At 41.0% G+C, this 21874-nt stretch overlaps 1 protein-coding gene across 4 annotated transcripts in view; it reads left to right on the top strand.

The window, feature by feature from the left end:
* Positions 1-21874, top strand: part of robo3 (roundabout, axon guidance receptor, homolog 3 (Drosophila)) — a 167074-nt gene that overhangs the window by 73667 nt on the left and 71533 nt on the right. For all 4 annotated transcript variants that reach the window (XM_005740104.1, XM_005740102.1, XM_005740101.1 and 1 more), the window contains exon 2: positions 7117-7443. In XM_005740104.1, coding sequence (XP_005740161.1) covers positions 7117-7443 — 327 coding nt within the window. The remainder of the gene's footprint in view (positions 1-7116; positions 7444-21874) is intronic.

The raw sequence follows: 21874 nt of genomic DNA, 5'->3' as shown, positions 1-21874 counted from the left end.
CTTTTCCCTCCAAGGCCATCGTCAACCAAACGTTTCTGATACATACACAGTGTTGTTATGTATTTCAATAGAACTTTTATACCTAACTTCCTTGCTGCATTTTCACAGCACTTTATAATATGAAATTTACAGATACAAGTGAGGTGATCGGGCCATTGGTAGAAGTTCAGTTATCACATATTTTGATCCTTTTTTAATTTATTTATTGTGTTATTTATTATACTTTTGCACATAGAAATGTTCTAAATTTCATGATTTCAGCTTGTTGCTCTAGTTTTTATTCATAGTTTAGATTCTTTTGACTTGCAAACCAGAAATAAATCAATTATTAATTGCGAAGATTCTTCTTAGTGAGAATTTTCTTTGACAAACTAAGTAAAGAGCGTTTCAGAGCTCCTTACACGGTTTTCCATAATATAATATTTGTTTTCTGTGTGTCCTATAATTTGACTAGTGGACTGGATTCACGCTCCACTAATGCGCTGAAACCTTCTGTGAGTCGCTGTGGTTTGCTCAGGGGTGGGCTGCATGCTGGAGACAGCTTGTACTTATGGCTGCAGCGCAAGATTTGTGTTGACCTCAAGATTGAGCCTTGTACAAATATCAGACAAAATGAGGACCCTTCTTGGATTTGCTGCATGAGTCTGACCATCACTGTACCATCTGTGTTTGGAAAATGCTGTCAGCAATGGGTGATGTGCCTTCAAATCAAAATCACTTTAGAGCACAATTAGAGGTTCTGAATTAGCTTTGATTCATTTTCAATTAATTGTCCAGGTGTTCTTGAAAGATACAGAATAGATATCTTTCTACTTTATGTCTTGGAAGACGCCAGTGGTGCGGTGATCAAATGCAGATCAATCATCAGCCCCAGTCTTGTACCATTTGGACAGATACCAGGTTACTGGGTGTTCTGATTTTTTTTTATCATTTAAGAAGAAGTAAATGATGAAAGGTCTCTTGTGTTTGTTGTGCAATAAGGCAGGACTGGGGCTCGGAATCAACTGTAGATATCTGTGATTTTTCTTTTGTACTCCTTTTAAAAGCACAGGACACACCAAGACATTTATTCTTGTACTAGATGAGACAAAGTTCTAGCTCGATACTTTTTCTGGCTCCATTACAGAAAGGACATTGCAGTGGTGGTTGGTGCTCCCCTCGGCTGTTTTCTTCCCAGTTTTTCATTTGTTTTGTGAACTCACTGTCCTCGCTATTTCTCCGTCACCCTCACGGGTTTAATTAACTCCCCCTGTTTGTGAAAATCATTGAAGATGTTTGAAAGTTTCTGCATTTCTACTGATGTTTCAGGATATATATATTTAAATATATATGTATATATATATAAACCCGTTGCCTACTGGTGGTAGTCAGAGGGCCCGGTGGCGGCAGTGTCTGGCAGCCTCGCCTCTGTCAGTGTGCCCCAGGGTGGCTGTGGCTACAATGTAGCTGCCATCACCAGTGTGTGAATGTGTGCGTGAATGGGTGGATGACTGGATGTGTGAAGCGCTTTGGGGTCCTTAGGGATCTTACTGTATCATCCCACTTTACAGCTGAAGAAAGGCTGTTATGGAAGGACATAAATACTTACAGACTTAACTGTCTGTAAGTATATAAGCAGGGGTGGGAAGTACTGAAGTACAAATACTTTGTTACTGCACTTAAGTGTTTTATTTTTTGGTACCTGCACTTGAGGATTTATTTAAGCGCCTCGAGGCGACTGAATTCATTTGATTTTTACTTACTACACTTTGAGAAAGTTATCCTTATTTTCTGCTCACATTTTCAAAACAGACTTGCTACTTTGTGTTTAGCACATTTGAGGAGAGTTAATATTCTACATCATTGTCCACCTTCCAGTCCGATTCTAATCCAATTTTTAAGGAACAATAACACATAAAAGAGAATCCTATAGACGTAGGAGGTTTAAGAAATCATTTACTGTACATTTACTTGCATATCATTTACTGTACCCACTCATCAACAATCCAGAGATGTTCTGGTTGTGGTGCTTCAGTATAGCTAGTGCTACAGAAGAGAAGCGAACGTAAAGGGAGTAACATTTTTAAGTGGCAGGCAAATTCAAATGCAACAGGTTTCCTAAAATTTCAAAATACATAATCGCATATATGTTAACATACTGACATGTAAAAAAATTAGATCTGATTTATTTATTTCCATTTATTTTACTTTTAATTTTTATGGTAAAGATGTCCAACTATCTGCTCTTTGAATTACTGTGATGTAGTAACAATGCAGATAGACAGCACACCTGTAGCACATTTGTAGTTGATTAAACCTGAAAAAGAAAAACTCCACTAGGTTTACCAGAAGCCGCGATTGATCACAGCCCTGCCAGCATTATCACTATAGGCTAATGAGTTTGTAGATGCAGTGAGGGTGGGGTGTTGGTGGGGGGTTCCCCTCATAGATGAGAGATTACAGTTCATGCATCAGAAACAGTTCAATTAAAGACATTTTTCAGACATAGTCTTGAGAGATATTTGCAGAAAGTGAAGTAAAGATGACAATAATTGGAAATATTAGAAAGTCTGGTTGGTCTAGATTAGTGTCAGCTGATACAGATGTAGGATCAACACTGACCCGAACGTCTGGTGAGTTAAAAACTTGGTCTGAATCTTTTAGACACTCAAATCATTTGTCAAGTGTAGTTATTTACAAGTCACAACAAGTGAATTAATAACTTACTGTACTTAGTTACTTTGCCCTCTGGGGAACAGACTGCATTATCAACCCTTCTAACATGCTTATAAGGTGTTTCTCTTGTCTATTCTTTATGTGCTGAGGCTAGTATATCAGCAAATAGCTGATATCTTATATATTGCCCCCACTAATGTATTGGTTGGGCTCAATCTGCAATTCTCAGTCTGCCAGAAATGTTACTACTGATGAACTGTTGCCCATACCTGTTTTTGGAGAGGATGACATTAAGGAGCCTGAGATTTTGCACTTAGATTATATCCACATGTTAATTTGTTGACTTTTCCTTGGTTACTCCCAAGAATTTACCCTTTGTCTAAATTTACCCTTCATTCAGCAGTGTAACAAAACAACACTGCACAGCCTTTATCCTTGCATTGTACAGCGTTACATAATTCATTATTGCCAATAGTCCTGTTCTTTAGCCGTGATGAGAATGTCTTAAAGTTTCTCCTGTAGATGGGATGTGGTGACTGCAAAGCTGCAGAAAGTTTCATATTGCATTTCTTGTATTTCTTTGTCCAGTTTTTTAATTAGGAAATAAAAACAATTTTCGCAACAGGATCTAAACAGGAACTCTCACACAGTATCTGTTTTTGATTTGATAATTTAGACAGTATTGCATCTTTTCTTCACTCCCTGTTAACCAGACTGCAGTTCTCACAGGATAGACTCCTAGAGCATCCCTGTGGCTTTATTATCTCACATGTATCATTGAGAGTTGCTGCCATCTGTATTACACGATGGACGGGAGCTAATAGGTCCTTAGAGGGCCCAGACGTTCCTATTAGAGTCTTCTCAAGACAAGCAGTCAGACTGTCGAGACTCCAAACTGTCCATTTAACCTGATTGGAGTTCATCTTTTCCAGCCTTGCCCTTATCCGTTACATACCGTACGTCTACGCTCACTTTGAGCTCAGTAGCTGAGCAGTGCTGCTTGCCCTAGAAATTCAAATATCCTTGTATGCATAGCAGTATAGTCATTTTCTGTTATGTTGATCTGTAACCATTTTGCCTTTCTGTAACATCATATCTATGTCAGAATCAATGTGGGTATTGTATACGCTGAGAAAATGACATTTTCCCATAATACTTGTTGAAGATTTCTCAGGTGCAGTGACAGTTTGCTGTCATCCTTTCAGTGGAGCCGTAGTTTTCTGTGTGACATGCCACATATTCCTACAGTGGGAGAGAGTTCATTTCTCCAAGCTTGCTTTGCTGTGGATAGCAGGCGTATGATCTGTCAAGAGTTGGTCTTCAGTGGTTGCAACTTGGACGTTCTCTTGATAATATTTAGCTCAGTCGCACATGATGGTCTCGTCCTACTTAAAAGCCTTTGCTTTACATTTCCACATGACTTGTTCCAACCAGCTTTTACTGTAAAATTTATGAGTCAGCTCTTAAAGGCTGTGCCCTGCTGAGTTCTCACAACAGACACCCCCCCTTCCTCTCTTCCAGATATCCCCGATCAGACAGGCTCAGCTCAGCCACGATGCTACTACCTTAAAGCTATTAGATGAACAGTCTACAGCTCAGAGGCCTTGAGGGAGGTCAGAGAGCACTTAACCAAATGACAACTGTTTTCTGTTAGCATTCGACAGAAGAGCAACCTTTTAACAATATTACTTTATTTGATTCATTTTTAGAAATCCTTCACATCAAAAGTTTTCTCTGGTAGTGCTGCAGCGTAGAATTCCATTTGGGTTTTCAAAGAAAACGACAGCGCTGATTCTAAATTTGATCAGTGCAAGTTCAGGCTTATATTTTCCGTCACAAGGGAATCGTTTGTATAAATTAAACTATCATGAATTCTTGAATTAAATTACAACCACTTTCAGCCCCAGTTCAAAGTCATCAAAAAACGAAAACTGTAAAAACATTTTAGTCAACTGAAATGTGAAGAAAGTGGTAATGTTTGATACAAGATAACAAACAACAGTGTTTTAAATGTAATTTTAGGTGTATCCTTATCTTGTGTCGTGCTTTTAGTGCATGCTTTCCAGCTTCTATTTGATTCTAACTAAAAGCAACTTCAAAGCTTTTGCACATTTTCCTCCTATCCTGAGCTTCCTATCTCTTTGAATGTAATTTCATCGAGAGCAAGACTGTCATATGGTACTCTATATCCCATCGGCAGGAAGCACTTAAGTGGAGTTTTTAATCCCCCAAAACCTTCTTGAGGATTTGTCGCTTTGAAGGCGAGAATTTTGACTGCTTTTCTTATCAGACGTTATCAGGAAAGTCTTAACCTTTGAACTTCCTTTTATCCATGCACCTGTGGGATGAACTATTGTAGCTTTCTTTCTTTTTTGTCACCCTGCAGCATACAGTCTACAACTTTCCTATGCTGCAGGCACGTTTTAAGCTATCTCTCAATATTAGAGGATAAGCACAGGGAGCTGATCACCTCCTAGGTTAAAGATTTGTCCAAATGCAACAGTGTCACTATCTGCTCACTTGTAGCTCTGTCTTCTTTTTGTTTTCAGTCTTCTTTACATGCAAATTTACACAAAAGCTTTCATGATTGAAAGCAATTTAGACAAAACCTATTTAAGTCTTATTTGAACAATCATGGCTTCAGTGGTGTGGAATAAAACTACAGTCTGGAGCTCAGCTGCAGCGCTCCTAAAAAATAAACAGCAATTCATGTTTTCTGTTTTCCTGTTAAATGCACAGCGCTCAGGCTAATCTCCTGCTGTGAATGTTCTAAAAAGACAACACTGCTCAACATTAGGATATTGCTAAGCATTGCAGCACTCTTATAATTTACAAAACAGCATGGCTTGGTAGTATAGTGGTGAGGCAAGACAAATCAGAAATACACTCATGAATCCCACAAGCGTCTGAAAAACACAGACGATGATGCACCTCCTCTTCTCTTGCTTTTGTTTGCTCTCCAGGGTGATGTTTCACTTGTGCCTCGTGGTTTTTGAGTTTATGTTATTGCTTTTCTAACGTTACAGCACGACCGTCATGCTATCATTTGCGACTCTGATTCTAAAAAAAAAAAAATCAGGCATTGTCTAAAATGTAAAAAACAAAAAACACAGAATGTAATGATTTGGATTAAATTCAAACACAAAAACACGTCAAATGTTTAAACAGAGAAAAACAGTGTGACTTTGAATTTGATAGGAACAGCATCCACACTTGAACAACAGTCTGTGAAAGTCTGGGAACTGAGAAGACCAGCTGCTGGAATGTTGTCCTGTTCTTGTCTGTTATCAGATCACATCATGATGTGCTAAATGTTTTCAACTGGTGAGAGGTCTGGACTGCAGGCAGGGCAGTTCAGCACGATGCCATGGTGTTGTAATAGACACAGTATGCGGTATAGATGGGTGCATATGTTGATCCTAAACTTCCATAAACCTTTCAGCATTTATAGTGCTTTTAAAGTGTCTCGGTTTACATATTTGACATGTTTTCTATGTTTCATTGTGAAAAAAATATGGATTTACTAGTTGTCCCAACTGGTTGATTGAGGTTGATTATTGGGCGAAGGAGAGCAACATTTGGAGGTGGTAGAAGAACCTGGGGGAGTTACCCCACTTTAATCTCTCTCTGCTTCTGTCTTTCAATCCAACTTTCAGAAGAGATTGAGAAAACTTGCAGAGCTCTGAACAAGAATTCAATACATTTGGACAGATTAGCACAAACCTGAACCCCAAACACCTGTCGAGACCATTCAGCAAAGCATTCTTTGAAAGTAAAGTACAGAGCTGATTATACGTGTTCAGTATCTTAGTATGTGCACGGTTCAGTCAGCCTACTTTCTCATCGGCTTGAGATCAGAGTGGTTCCTGCGCCTTTACTGCCTTCATGCTTCTCATCCACGGCTCGAGGATTTGCTTTTAGTTTTATAGATGCTGAATTTAGAGCATGTAATTTCACACGTCCTCTCGAGTTATACTTGAAATGTAACATTATGTGCTCATTTCACACAGTCGTGTTGTTGGTGATAAAATGACGAGTTCAGCTGCAGTCCAGCTCAAGAGGTTTGGAAATAGGCGAGCTGAGTGTGTTTTTACAAGTTTTGCCGCCCACTTGCCTTTTGTGTGTAGTGGCCAATATATAAAAAGGAAAAAAAGAGGCTGAGGACTTTTAGGCTCGTTAGGTGCGATTCTTTCCACTGGTATGCTTTTGTAACCATGTTCTTCACATCCGTAGTCTGTGAGCAATGTAGTTTTACGGTATTCCCATCGTACAAACTTTGGCTTATACTCAGTTCAGTGCCTTAAAATGAGGTTTTTGTATAATTTGGCATTAATGACTAAGCAGATGCTGTGTTCCTCATGACGTGATATGTCAAATGACATTGGCTGTATCACAATAAAACATGCACCACAAATGTAGTCTTTAACTCGTCTCTCCTCTGTGGTGTCTTTTTCCCACCAGGATCCCGACCCAGATTAGAGGATGCCGCCCCTCGGATTGTAGAGCATCCCTCTGATTTAATTGTGTCCAAGGGGGAGCCAGCTACCCTCAACTGTAAGGCTGAGGGGCGTCCGACCCCGATGGTGGAATGGTACAAAGACGGAGAGCGGGTCGAGACTGATCGAGAGGACCCTCGGTCCCACAGGATGCTATTACCCAGCGGCTCCCTCTTCTTTCTGCGAATTGTACATGGAAGGCGAAGCAAACCTGATGAGGGTGTGTATGTGTGTGTGGCACGCAACTACTTGGGTGAAGCAGTCAGTCGCAATGCATCGCTGGAAGTGGCAAGTAAGTGTCTTTGATGTTTTTGCTATAAGGCTCAGTTGTGGAGCTTGTGTGAGTGTGTGTGTGTTTTAGCGTGGGTTCACAGCAACCGTGATCTCAGTGTTTTATGCTTGTATTATAAATTAAAAAGCCTATAGCACGAGAAAAAGGATGGTTCCTTATGAGCAGCACTGGGCGATGGTGGGGAGGACAAACTCGGCATTAACAGACAAAACCAGGCTCAGGGAGGGGCAACCATCTGTTGTGATCTGTTGGCTGGGAGGTGAGGGAAGACAGAAAAAAAGAGTGCCTCATGAGAAGTCACCCAGCTGCCTGAGCCTATAGCATCACAGGTTCCAGCCCTTTAAAGTCTAACTTAAAAGTAGGGAATGCCCTCTCTTTCTTGAATCCAAACTGGGAGCTGGTTCCATAGCAGAGGGGCTTTGCTGGTTCGGCAAAATACTAAGCAGCAGAGGCAACAAGAAACAATAGAATATGGTGTATATTGAGAAAAGCAGTCCACATAACAAGTGTCAAATATCATGTAATTTCAGTAATGAACTAAATCACAGATAAAACTCAACGAAAAATAATATTAGCTGCGTTTTAAAAGCAGAGGTGTGCCGAGGAAACTTCAAACACTCTGCTCTCTTATCATCGCTTTCACTTGGCTGAGTTAACTTAAGACACCACCCCTGACCTTGGTGTCAGATCTCCTGGCAGCTTTACCCGGAGCCCACCCTGCCACAAATGGCCCACTCACCCTTCTCTCCAGCCTCCACTGCCCAGGCCTCTGTGACCAGGCCTGTTAATGTAGATAGATGACAGCTAGCTCCGACAACAGAGATAACAGTTGTCGCCACTGGACAGGAAAGCTGAAAAACTGTCTCGCAGGGAGGGGACCAAAGGCCACTGTTAGTTGGCAGCTTCTCACTAGCAGATGTTCGATCCTTAAAATACAACATTCTCCTGTCAGATGGGTTTCCAACAAACACCTCTTGATTTTTTTCCCCATAACCATGCTTCCTGTTAACAGTGAAATTGGGCAGAGCCAATTAAATCTTTGCTGCTAGAGTCTCTTATTTCCTTTAGTTTTAGAAAATCATTATAAAGTAAAAGTTTATTTTGACAGCGCCAGCAGGTAATTTCAAGAAATCCTGTCAGTTTATAATACAAACATAGTTGGGGACTAGTTAATTGCTCTCTCTGTGTAGACATATAATATGACTTGTCAGATGACATCTATAATGAGCAGAATCATTGTTGTGACAGTGATAGCCAGGCTCTACTCTGATATCTTTCTTAATCTGCTCATTTAGACAAACCTGCCTCCAGCAGCTGTTGCAGATTCACATTTCCTCTAATCCCCCTCACTCAGGCTTCTCCTAGTATCGACCTCCCTTTAAAACTATAACCATCTCTTGTTGCACTAACGGAAAGCAGCTGAATATGGTCAAACAAACCCTGATCCCCACTAAAAACTAGCAAAGCCCTAGCTTCTTGTGCAACACTTTGCAGCCAGGTGTCATACTTTCTTGAAATGCTCTCCCCACAAAGTTAATAATAAGGCTGAATTCCCCCCGTTCGCCTCAACAGAAGAACGGCCCATGAATCATTCTACATCCTCCATAAGCAGCTGGGATCTGCAGAGTGTGTCCGTCACCCCGACTAAAGCGTTCCTCAAGTAGCGTGAAGAATTACCTTTCACTTTGGTCTCGCTCTGTTTCAGTATCAACATCAGCTGCGGGGTGTTTTTTGAAGTGTAAGCTGTATGTGGAAACCTGGACAGGTAGAGTAGGTGGAGGTGTTGTGAATCACTTTTCACTTTTCAAAAAGTGGAAAGGAATGAATCAGCGACAGAGGCCTTACATTTCTCGCTCCACATGAATAATCCCCAGTGTTTTCCTCAACTCTTTCTTCGTGCTGTGCTAGTTTTAAGCTCTTCTTAAGACATGCAAAGATGCTCCTCCTGCTTTTCTTCATTCATCACATTAGCATAGCGCTTAACCAAACGTTTTTATGTTTTCCAGCACCCTTACCATATATCTGACAGCTGTTAAAGGTTACCAGAGAGTTTAATCTTCTTTGTAGGCCCACATCAACAAAATCTAACACTCAATCTCTGTGAGGTGGTGGAGGGTCACAAGGGTTTATCTATAACACCAGTGTGATTTCAGCCTGCAGTGCCACTAGCTGATCAGTCCTGTTTCTGTATATCCAGCTTCCTCCATTAATACTGTGGTGTCATGAGGTGACATTGTGGACAGCTGCCTGCAGACACACACATGTACATGGACATAACTTGGCACACAGCGGTTGCTTTCACAGATTAGCATCCCTAATCCATGTTGGTAGAGGGAAAACCGATGTATTTTTACTTGTGTCTTCATGCCAGCACACAGACACACTTTTGGAGTATCGCCCCCAGAGAGAGACAGAGACGGAGGTTGTATAGAACAAACAGTTGCCAAAGCCAAAGCCAGGCCAGTGCCAGCTCCTTCCAGGCCCCTCTGCACAGCACCAATGGGGCCTGAGATGAGGCCAGAGGCACATAAGCCTGCCTGGAGCTGCCTGGGGGGCTCAGCATGGCACCAAAAAGGCGCAAGATGGCACTTGGTGGCATGGTGTCACTTTGCTCCCCAGCCGGTGACTTGGAAGCACTGAGGGCAAACTGAGAGAGAGCTGCATTGTGTATTGGTGTGTATATTTGGTACTGAGGTGAAAGCCAACACAGCGGGAAGGGTGGAAGGTTCAGGAGGTTTAACCCCTCACGGACCATCTGCTGTAAGCTGAGAAGCAGGCAGGGTGATGACAGCCAGTGTGCTGCAGTATGGATAAACTGGCAGAATTTCCCAGCGCTGACAAACATGCCTGGAACTGCTTTATTTTGAAAAGATTTATATCACATTTTAGTCCCTTAATGTTCTTTATGTATACACCAAAAGTGACAGAAGCAAAAAGTAGATATGTTTCTACCAGACGTTCTTTCATGTAGAATTGAAGCAACACTCCCTCAGCTTAGCTGTAGCTTGGAAGTTATAGATACTTCACCAGAAATCTTCTTTTGAAGATGAAAGAGCTGTTCAGGCTTAAAAAGATGGCTCTAAAATGTTTATCGGTTCCTCAGTGACAGAGAACATCTGCTGTCGTCAGCTCAGATTCAGTCTGCAATGTTTAACACATATTATTTGCACTAGCTCCCATAATTCCCACACCTCACAGCACATCCTCAGAACAGGTCGATCACCAGTGACTCATGAAATATAAATGAGCTGTTCCTTGCACTGCTCATAAAGACTGACAACAATGTCATATAGAGACGGCGGCTGAGATTATACCTTATAATGAGCCACAATATTTTTCAAGTAATTCCATTACAATAGCCCCAGAAAGCACCGACACCACAAGCATGCCAGAGAGGTACATACAAGTGAGTTAATCCTTCTAGACAGCTAACGACCAAAGCTCACTTTAAACTTTAAACCTTAGGAGTATTCAAATGTGTTCGTCCACTGTGTAGTTGTTATGAAAGGTGGAGGTGTCTGTAGAGAGAAAAAACATTTTGTACCAATCCATAAAAATCTTTTTAATGCTGTGAATTTGGGCATTTTTACATGGGGGCTGATTCGGTCTGGAGCCAAGGACTATGGCTTTTGGCATTTCCATGTAGGATTATTTTTTTTCCCACAGACTACCTGTTGACTATTAAAAAACACTGCTTGGTTAGGTTTAGGGGGGAAAAGCCTTTGGGTTCAAATAAACCCAATTACAATATAAAGTACAAGGCAAAAACAAATCACCATATATGTCTTATTAGTGAAGTTGTGTGAATACAAAGAGTAGTATTCCGAATAAAAAGATATCTATGTGTGCCTTAGAAAAAATTTTATGGGTCAGCATCACTCCAAGGTTTTGGAATGGAATTTTACAAATGATGATGAGAGCTAAAATTAGGAAGTTTTAGTTGAATTTATGAACCCTTAATAAACATAGTTATTCAGAAGAAGTTAAATAACTTTCTTCCTTTCTTTTCTTTTCACAAGTTTTTTGCAGGTACAATTGTGTTTAGTCATTTTTTCACAGCAGTAAACAGACCATTGTTCTTTTGCAAGCATTTATTCCATGCTAATTACACACTCAATACCTCATTAAGGATGGTTCTACTTAGTTGCCGACTTAGTTTGCATTTATTAATGACACATTTGATGAATGGATGCTGGATCCAAGAACTGTTAGTCTTTTGAAGTGTCAGCAGATGTAGCTAAACCTCACAGGTGATGTTGCTAGCAGCTGAAAGTAATTCTACATTTAAAAAAATATTTTGCATTAGATGATGTGTTGCTACATAATGCATTTGAGAGCTTTTAAAAAAATGCTGGAAGAAAAGGGAGTAGTCATACCAACAGAATTACTGCACAATTTCTTTCACTTTGTGCTGTTTGTGTAGCTGTTATTTAGCAGTAGTCCCAGCCTGTGTGTAGCACTGCCCTGCTTTAAGAGCACATCCTCCATCTCTAGTATATTCGTCCAAATTGTGTTTTTCACCCCAATCCTATCTGATTTTGCAAGCTAAAAAGGATCCTTCGATTCTGAAAATGTGCCATACAAACTTGTATGGCACGTCTGTTGGAAGCTAGTCAGCACAATAGTCCTAACGGGCCAGAGACCCCTGGGCGGAGATTTGACATTCAGAGTGACTTGCCCGAGCTCTTGGCGGCTTTTTACTTTGAGTGCTTTACAACTCTGACATTTTTATTATGCCTGCTACTCTGCCTGGCTTTATTGCTCATGAATATTCACACCAACCGGCGAGGGGAAATGGCGCTTTTTCCAACGTGCTTGGGGCGGAGTCAAAGGAACTTCAAATAAAGCTGACTGTGGTAAACTCTGAGACTTTTATTGCCCCCCAAACCAACTCACACCCTTTGATCTAAGGTCATTTTGAGGTTAACCTTCACAGATGCAGCTGTCTTGAGAATTTTAGGGAGTGAACAGGTGGAGACATGATAAAATTGTCTTCCTCGTTCTTTTTTGTGAATTTCATGTGTGTGTGTGTAAACATGTGTAAGTCTTTGTACCTATAGTCCAGGCCAACTTTCTCACCCTGTGTAATCCTCTACAGTAGTGTCAGTGTGGGAGAAACAGCTGAACTGCACTGTTACCAGCTGGATGCTGCTTTCCTTTATCAGCTCTCTCTCTCTCACACACACACACACACACAGACACACACACACACAGAAAAACCGCAGTGTGTGTGTACACACACCTGTCATACTGGCTTTGATCACTGTGACCCCTGTGCAGAAAAATGGATTTCAAGGTTTATGAATCTGGAAATGAGAAAGGGTTTTGGTGGGTTTAGGGAAGTTATGAGTGCAGGACAGAAAAGTGGTGTGGCTTTCTTAAAAGAGCATTCGCTCTCCACGCTGCCTGTGCCGTCCTAGAACTGATCTGTATCTCTGCTGGTAACCCCGGTGGTTTGAAGCCATATGGGACGTGATAGGAGTTCTGTTGAGGCTGTGTCACAAACAGTGTAGTACAGCCGTGCTGATCCGTGGATTTATGCACTCTGTATATGTATGGCTAAGTGGCCATTGACCTGCACTCATACCGCAGCCAGGCAAGTGTAAACAGAGGCTGAGGTCAGTGCTGTTAACACCAGAATGAAAATGGACATTTAAATAAAGCTGCTGTTGTTGCTGAATCACATTTTAGTGTGCTTTCCACTTAAAGAAGGTATAAAAACATAACATAACAACATAATCTTCAAGTGATTAAAGATGAAACAAGGCTGGTGGAAGCTAGCGTAATCTGGAAACCTACTGACTATCAGCTGATGACTCAGTATCTTTGAGTAACAGCCAATGTTTCAGGCCTTCCAGTATATCAGCAGATGTCTGGGCCAAGATCTCCTGTTCCATTGGACATCTGTTTGCAGTCCAACTATAAATGCTGACAAAAAAGTCACTTTCTTGTCACATAATAGTCAATGATTTCTGAAATTGTATCTCATCCCCCATTCAGCTCTCGTCATTTGCTTGCCACATCGACCAAAGAATACTCAAATGCCTGTGTGTGGAGGCTGCATTACTAATAGACTTAAGCTTCTTTTACACTGTTAATAACCTTTCAGATTTTTCAGTTAGCCTTTTAAAGCTGTTACTCTATTTGAATCAGCTGATGTTATCATATCATTGTGTCTTAGATGTCTTTCAAAGAGAGGTTATTGACATGTGCTGATATCTAAAATTGAGCTGGAAATCTTCAGCAGTTAAATAAGTGTGATGCTTGTAACTTCTCCATAATTGGTTGCTCATAGCATTAGTAAGCAGTCCTCTCATTAGCAAAGAATTTGCTTGCTGAGTCTCACATTCAGACCTCCCAGCATTTTTGCTTGCATCCACAGCAGCATGGTAATGTTCTTCACCAGCTGCCTGATATGAAAAATATGATTTTCAGTGGATGAGTCTCCATGAGGACTCCAGGGTCAATATCCTTTACTATACCTACATACTTACCATGGAAAGGTTTGTGTTTGTTTTTATTCACCGCACTAACAGAGTGACACTACCATCACCACTCCTACTAAACTCTGCAGCAGCAGAACTCTCAGTTGCTCAGAGATAACAGACCCATCCTCTTTGTGTTTGCGTGTGTGTGTATTTGTGTGACCTCAGAGGTGTGTTCATGCTTCACTAATGGGATTGTAGGTCTCGGCCTTGCGGAGCACAGAGCTGGTGGTTATTCTGATCTTAGAAAGGGGGGATCAGATGGCCGGAGTGAGGCCGTCAGCTTAACCCCCTCTGTGTGATCCCACCGTCTGCTGGTCGTTGAGCCAGACCCACTAGCCAAACACTTCTCTAGAGGATAACCATGAATTAATTAGACCATTGAGTGTGTGTGCGCGTGTGTGTTCCGAGAGACAAAAGCCAAAGGGTGAGGGGTTAGACTGGGGGTTGGGGGTGGTTTTGGAGGGTGGGGGGGGGCATTGACAACAGGTGATGTAGCCTCCTCCCCCTCTTCAACAACAGTGTAACACAGAGGCCATGGGGGATGCAGACAACAATAAAGGTCCCGTGCTCCAACTGTTGTGTCCAATCACGCCCCATTGTGTCTCTGCGCTACTGATCGCAGGCACTGCACTGCCTTATACACAAGGTCCTCTGCTAAATCACAGTGCTAGTTGGTAGCATGAATATGTTGCATTTGTTCTTTAAGATATTCAAGATGAACTAAAATTAACCATTTGAGCCATCAGCACAACTGAAGGGTTGTTTTCTCCGTCTGTGAAGACCTAGCTTTGAAGGTTCAACTGACTAAACATGGCACCCACTCACTACATGCACCCATGTGTTGGTGTTGTTCCTGCATCATCATAGTGATGTTACCCAAATTAATTTTAGTCATGTTGGTTTGCTAGTGATAGTTTATAAATGCATTAGCTAACTTCTTGTCTAATGCTAACTGAATGCTCCGACAACGTAACTGTTCAGTTGCACTGTTGATCCTTTATAAACATTATTATGATGGTCTAGAAACAACATCAGATTGTGCCTGTTACACATATCCAAGAAAATTTACTGCCTAGAGTGCATGTGTGCATTATTTCATGTTATCAACAGTCACACAAAGAACCAGAAGAAGAAATCACCAATGTGGAACTGAAACTAGATAATGTTTGCCATTTTTGCCTGAAAAATGTGAAAAATGTTAGGGCCAATGGACAACAATTTTGCTTTGTTGTAGGGCTGCCAAAGTAAATAGGCTTCTAGGAGTTTGGCTAACAGGGAGGAAACCAAACATCACAGTGAACAATTTGGAATGAACACATGTACTTTTGCACCCCTAGTCTGCATATATGTATTAGTCATGTGATTTGGTTAAGAATATAATTCATTGTTGGCAGTCTTACAGGATGCATAATGACCTCCTGTTTGAGCTCATTGAGGCCAACAATAGCCCTCTGGCAGAACTACACAAGGGGTGTGTGGTGTGAATGTATTGCTCCAGGGCACAGAATAGAAAGAAAAGCAAATCTGGAAGTTGGTAGCTTAGTAGACACAAAGATTGAAAGGGTGATAAAGCACCAATCATTTACTCGGTTTCAGGTTACATGCTAAATGTATTCCTGTAATTATTGCTTGTATGTAGTTGACAGGCCATTGTTTTGCATTGCCTGATATTGCTCTGCACAGGGCAGAAGTAGAGCTAGGGTAAACCTACCCAGACTGCTCTGCTCTTTTGAGCCTGAGCCCCCTGCAGCAGCACTCCTACTGCACCAATGGAGAAGCCTCATTGAAATTAATAAAGATTATGTGTTTTTTAATGTGCTGCTAATGTCGGTCTGAGTGTCTGTAGGGGGAATCATGATAAAACACAGCTAGAGAGAAAGCAGAACAACAACTATAATGACAGCAATAATGAGATGCAACCATGGAATAGCCGGCAAGGCAAAAAACAAGACAAATACAAGAATCATGGAAAGTGGCAGTTTGGTAAGAGCTACGGAGGGGATAGCGTAAAATAAATCCATCAATTCATCAGAAACAACATGACACAGTGCACATCCTGGAGAGTTCCAGGCATCTTTCATGACATACAGTGAGCACGAGAGGCAAACGCAATCAATGCTTGCTTTGAAAGAAATCAATCAAATGCAATCAGAGTATTATAACAGAGCAGATAAAAAAGAGCGTTTGTTAAAGCAACAGAGGCACAAGTATCCAAGTAGACATTAAGCCTCAAAATAGAGCAGTTTGCAGGACTCTTTGCTGTAACTGAACCAAGAGCTATTGGGAATGTCATTATATTATTAAACAACAGATTGTTGTCGTTTATGAGCACATCTTAATTAAAGGAAAGGTCAGTGGAGAGTATTAGCAGAAAACGGCTGTCAGAACTGAAGATTTAGTTTTGGTTGACTTTATTTAGTCGCTGGACAATGCAGTCCAGTCAGTATGTTCCATCCTATCCTGGTGACTGAAAACCCTAAAATCATTAGATCATAGATCCCAGTAGATGGGAATCTCATTTCAATTGGTGTATAGTCCATCTTAAGTAGTCTTAAGAGTCATCCTTGTTATTTGTCAGTCAATTCAGCAATCATTAGTCATCTCGCTCTAGTAGTTGGACAACTTCTCATTACTGCTCCCCTCGAGCTAAATTTAGGTTAAATATGGTAAAGTATATATATGATGATTCTAATGATTTCTTAGCAGAAAATATCTTTCTGTCCCAAATCACTACTGTTAAATGTTAAATTATCATTGCTCCCTGTCTCCATATAAATAAGGAATTTATGTTCTTCACTTGTATCCTAAGGACTGCTGTGGTCTTATTAAGACCAATTTCTCAATTCTTTCGCAATTCAATCATGTTTTACTGTATAAATTCCTTGAGTTTTAATATCAGCCTTGTTTATCAGCCTCATGTTTAGCTGTTTCCCTCTTTTTCTTTGGTCATTTTACCCTTTTTGGCCAGGGTGAAGGGAGCATCTGCCATCAAACAAGAAGACAGACGCATGTAACTACGACGGTGTTTGCTGGTTCACCTTACGTGCATTAATTTAATAACGTGGTTAGCCTACTCAACGTAAATTACACACGGACAACATTAAGTGACTCACCCAGAGAAGAACGGCTGCTGTTGCCGTCATCATCCGTCATCATTTCTGCTACACTGGCAGGGCTAGGGGTCAGGACTCTACTCTTCGGGTTCTTGGGTGATGTTGCGTCTGATAACAGGCACCACACCCGCAGTAGATGTGCTCGGTGTGAGCTCTTGCAGCAAGCTATCAAATACGGTGCATTTCTCGGCTTTAAAAAAAACCCGTTGCCAGGTGTTTCATCAGATTCTAGGAGTTACCTCCTCTGCACAGTATCAGCTTAAAGCACTTGTTGCAGGCTGCTGAGTTTGCATCTTTTGCTGTGAAGTACAGCCAGACTTTGACCACTTCGCCTTGGGCATTTTTAATCTGTAGCTCTGCTCTAAAAGAACGTACGTACCTGGGCCCGCCTACTATCCTCGGAAAGGTAAAATGATTGGCTAGAATTCAAAGTGTATGACATCTCAGGGAAAAAAAAAAAAAAGCACCGAAATAAAGCAACGAAATGTGCGCTGCTTTTCGGTCTGGTTACTACCGTTTATGTCAGGTACCGGTACCCATCCATACTCTTGACACATACTCTATGGTGCTGACGAGGAGCACTCAGGCATTTGGCTGTTGTCAAAGTGGCTTTGGTCTTTACTCCTACCCATTTGTCACAATTTAGTTCATTTTGGAAAGTTTCCGTAGTTTGATATATGCCATTGTGAGATATGTGAGGTGTGTTATTCTGATCCTGCATGGTCACAGTCCTTACTGGTTTACATCTTCATTTAGCCACAAAAGTTTTCCTTTTTCTATTATTCAATGCCAGAATAATACAGATCAGCAGTTCTTTGTGGTAAAAGAGGCATTTCAGGGGGATTTAAGCATATTTGACCTATGTGCAAATGGTAGCTATGAGGGCAAACGGCTGTGGAGAATGCTTATTGATTTCTACTGGTGTGTATTTGCACAAGATTCATTTCTCCTTAGGATGCATTTGTGTTAGAAAAGGTCAGTGAACAGGGGCTTTAGTCATTCAAGCAGAGCTAAAGGGATTTCTGCTCCAAGATCCATCTGTTTTTGGAGTTTGTTGACAGGGCGGAAAATTAAAACTGTTGCTCTTCCCTCCCTCAGTCCTACCACAGCCACCCCTTCCCTGTTAGTGCAGGGTTATAATCAGGCATGGCATACAAACAGGCTAAAAAGTGTGCTGGGCACATGGCAGGATGCAAGTTTGGACCATCTGCTCCAGCTATGTGAACACATTTGAGTGTTTTCAATAGGGAGAGCTGCTGCATCAGTTGGGCAACAGCCATAAGTTGTTTAAGTGGACAGAGAGAGCTGACAAGGGGTTAGTTGACACAGACAACGTCTTGTCTCCAACAGAAAGTTGCTTATGTTGCATGTCTCAATGACTGGTTTGCACCTCTCTGCTTTCGACTGTGTGGCAGGAAAGGCGACCTAACAGTGAAAGAACATGAACGCATAAAAGAGACGGGGCTGTGTGTGTACCTGTGTGTCCAGTCAACACTGCTGAGACAACTGTTGTGATTCGGCTTCTCTAGATTTTGCTTTGGTTTTTGTCAGTGTATTTCCAAGTAAACATTAAGTGAATAATTTAAAGGGATTTTTAAGCAGATGCCAAAACTTTACAAAAAAAAAAGAAAAGAGTGGTTTTCCCTTTTCAGTGACTGCAGGGTTTATGCAAGTTTTATGATAAGGTTAGGTGCTATTGTTGGTCTGACCATAGTCTAAATTCTTCTCATAAAGTTTCACTTGAATTGCCTTATTGTTAGAGCTGAATTCAGCTCTAACAATAAGGCTCATTGCCACCATCCCACGCAGTAGTCAATAATTAATAGTGTTGTGTAGGGGCATCCATTGTTCATAGTTGACTGTGCACCCCAATTCACTTAAGGTCGAGTTAAAGAGTATTTATGGTTTTCCAGATGGATGAACTACAGTAGCCTTGATTGGACCTGAGGGTCAGTTCAGGGCATCTTGGGTTATGGGTTGATGGGGGAGCTTCAGTTGCTTTACAATGGGCGTCTCAATAGCTCTCAGGGACCCTTTTATTCTGCTGCTCTAGGTTAACGTTATGTGCCTAGAGCAGCAGGATGCTATATTAAAGTAATCCTCTTTTCAAGGCCAGACAATTGTTTTATTAGCTGACCACACACAGGAGGTACAACCACCTCTGTATTGTCATGGGGGACCCTCTGGGAACCGTTTCGGGTGGTATTGGTGGCGGGTGGGCAGATGGAGAGAGGAGGATTGTCATTTCAGTTCTCCTTAGCAATGATATGCATACATTACCAATGCGCCAATTCTCCTTGGTTAAGCTTTTGTATGCTTTCTGAATGTAAGTGTTTAGGTAGAGGAGATTAAACGATTCGGCGATCAATGAACACACATTCCTGCACCATACCTTGGTATGTGGAACATTTTAAACTGAATAATTTCATTCATTAAATCGTAACATGACACATATACGTCTTATAAGTGGTATACAAACATTTACTTACCAAGTCTCATATTTGTCAACATATTCATTGAATTGCACATCATATCACATTAAGTGCATATTTGCATATCGTCCTCTCCTTTCTCTTGCTTTTTGTAACTTGTGGTCCAAATGTTTTTTCTTTGAATTGTTTTTCCCATCTTGTTTTTGCCAAACAACTCTCATCAAAATGCTGTTTCATCTCCTCTTTTGCTTGCTTGCTAAAGGCATGGCACATTTCCAACTGAAGCAGAAAATGGCCTTTAAACCCTCTCCAAGATGTGTGTGTATGTTTGTGCTGGGAGATTGTTCTTGCAAGCTTTTTTTCCCCCCACAACCCTGTCAGATCACGTGTGAGCTACATCGCCTGACCATTTTATTCCACTCAAGCTGAATTAAATATTGACAAATAGTTTGACTATTTCACAAATAGCTGTGGTAATTTGAGGAGACATGATATGTCTCCATCTCATCATCATGTCCATGAGAGGAGCATTCTTTTTTGGGGGGGAACAAACCATTGTGTGGCTTCAGGATTCAACTTCATATGCTCCCCAGACGATGTATACCAGTTTCAAGTTAACAAAAAGTCCTTTACTATCAATCCAAGATAATCAACTGCCTTCTTTTTTTATCATCAAACATACACTTTTGGAAACCATGAGCCACTAAATCAGTACACAACTTCATTTAGTTGATAGATCTGATATAGACTGAACATTGAACAGCCATTCACCTTGACCATACCCCGTCTAGAGGGCACAATCTAGCACTGTATATCATAAATTCCTGTAAGGACAATATGGCAGTGTAGAAATAAATCTTAACTAAAGCTTTTTGATAATGTGATTGTATTGATCCACACCAGGAAATTGTTTTTTTCTTACTTCTAGCTGCAGATGAAAGGTCAGAAGTCAGGGACAGCTGGCTTCTCTGTTTAAAGAATACCTCTGTTGGTCCGTGCTATGGCTTCCTATTACTTTCATGAGCCAGGGAGCCACCGGTGTTAGTTTAATTCCTAAAGCATTAAAGTGTCAGCACATAGTTTGGTCTGCACGTTGCCCAGGTCTGGGTAGTCATGTGCATCCCACCAGGAATTGCTCTGAAACACGAAGATGGAAATAAAAATGCACAGAGACTCGTGTGCTCTCTTTCACACATACACAGACACACATGGCATGACATGCCAGTGGAGTTTTGCAGTGGATTAACCTCAAGGTTGCTGGGTGGGTGAGCACAGCCAGAGATTCAGCATGCTCAGAATTGGGATGAGAACCTTCTGCTGAACCACACATAGGTGAACACGCCCCATTCTCTGATGTTGGAAGGATTTGCACTTAAATGAGAATATGTTTGTGTGTCATAGTTTACAGTAAACTGGCTTCATTTGTGTTTGTTTGCACAAACTTGGGAGATTTTTGTTAGTCTTTTGTTAGTGGGAGGGGCCGGGCTAGGGTTGGGCAGGAGAGCTGTAGGGCTTCTTCAGTGTGAGAAGATTTTGCCTGCCAAGTAGTATTTTAATATGGCCCCCCACTTGACTTGAAATATGGCTATTTCAATCAAATGGACCTAGCATTGCCTCAGGCTTGTTCAGCTCTGAGTGGGTTCATGAGTGTGCGTCCAAGTGTAAGGGGGAAGAAAGGGAGGGATAGCAAAGATCCAGCAAGAGACATGCAGGGTTTGCCAAGGCCTTTGATATCATATAAGCATGATATATATTGAGTCTTGGTGCTCCAGAATAACATGCACCACAGTGTTTGTGGGGTTTTCTTTTAAACGACCATTAATCTGCTTAACATTGGCTAGATCTGACTATCACCTGGCAAATCCAGCCTTTGTTTATACAAATTATATTTACGTCCTACCATCTCCAGGATTATTTATTATTTAATTTTTATTATTTTTATTACAAGGATTATTTTGATTATTTTTTCAGTTGAATTGAATTTGTTGAATTTATAGAGTGCCACTTAATGATATTCACGAAAGAGATTCTTTATATTCTAAAATAAACACCACATTAGAGAAAGAAACTCAAAAATGAGAGAATCCTTTATCAGAATCAGAATACTTTATTAATCCCTAGGGGAAATTATTTTTTGTTACAGTGCTCCATTATAAACAAACATTAACAAAGACAGACAATACACTAACTAAGAATAGCACAATATATACAGGCATATATATATACATAAAAGTCACTTATTAGTAAATAGCTGAAAAAGAATGAGTAATAAGTTGGTGACAGTGGGAAAGAAGAACTCCTTTTTTTTGCCTGTCCCATTTGGTTCTTTAGCCATCAGAATTGTTGTCTGAAGACCAACAAGGATACACAATGGATTTACTTTGCCAAATGGATCATC

Source organism: Pundamilia nyererei, unplaced genomic scaffold (genome assembly GCF_000239375.1).
Source record: "Pundamilia nyererei isolate P.nyererei 1_Seehausen unplaced genomic scaffold, PunNye1.0 scaffold00097, whole genome shotgun sequence".
Taxonomy (NCBI): Eukaryota; Metazoa; Chordata; class Actinopteri; order Cichliformes; family Cichlidae; genus Pundamilia; species Pundamilia nyererei.
The sequence above is the reverse complement of the archived record's forward strand: the minus strand, read 5'-3'. Positions and strand labels throughout refer to the sequence as shown.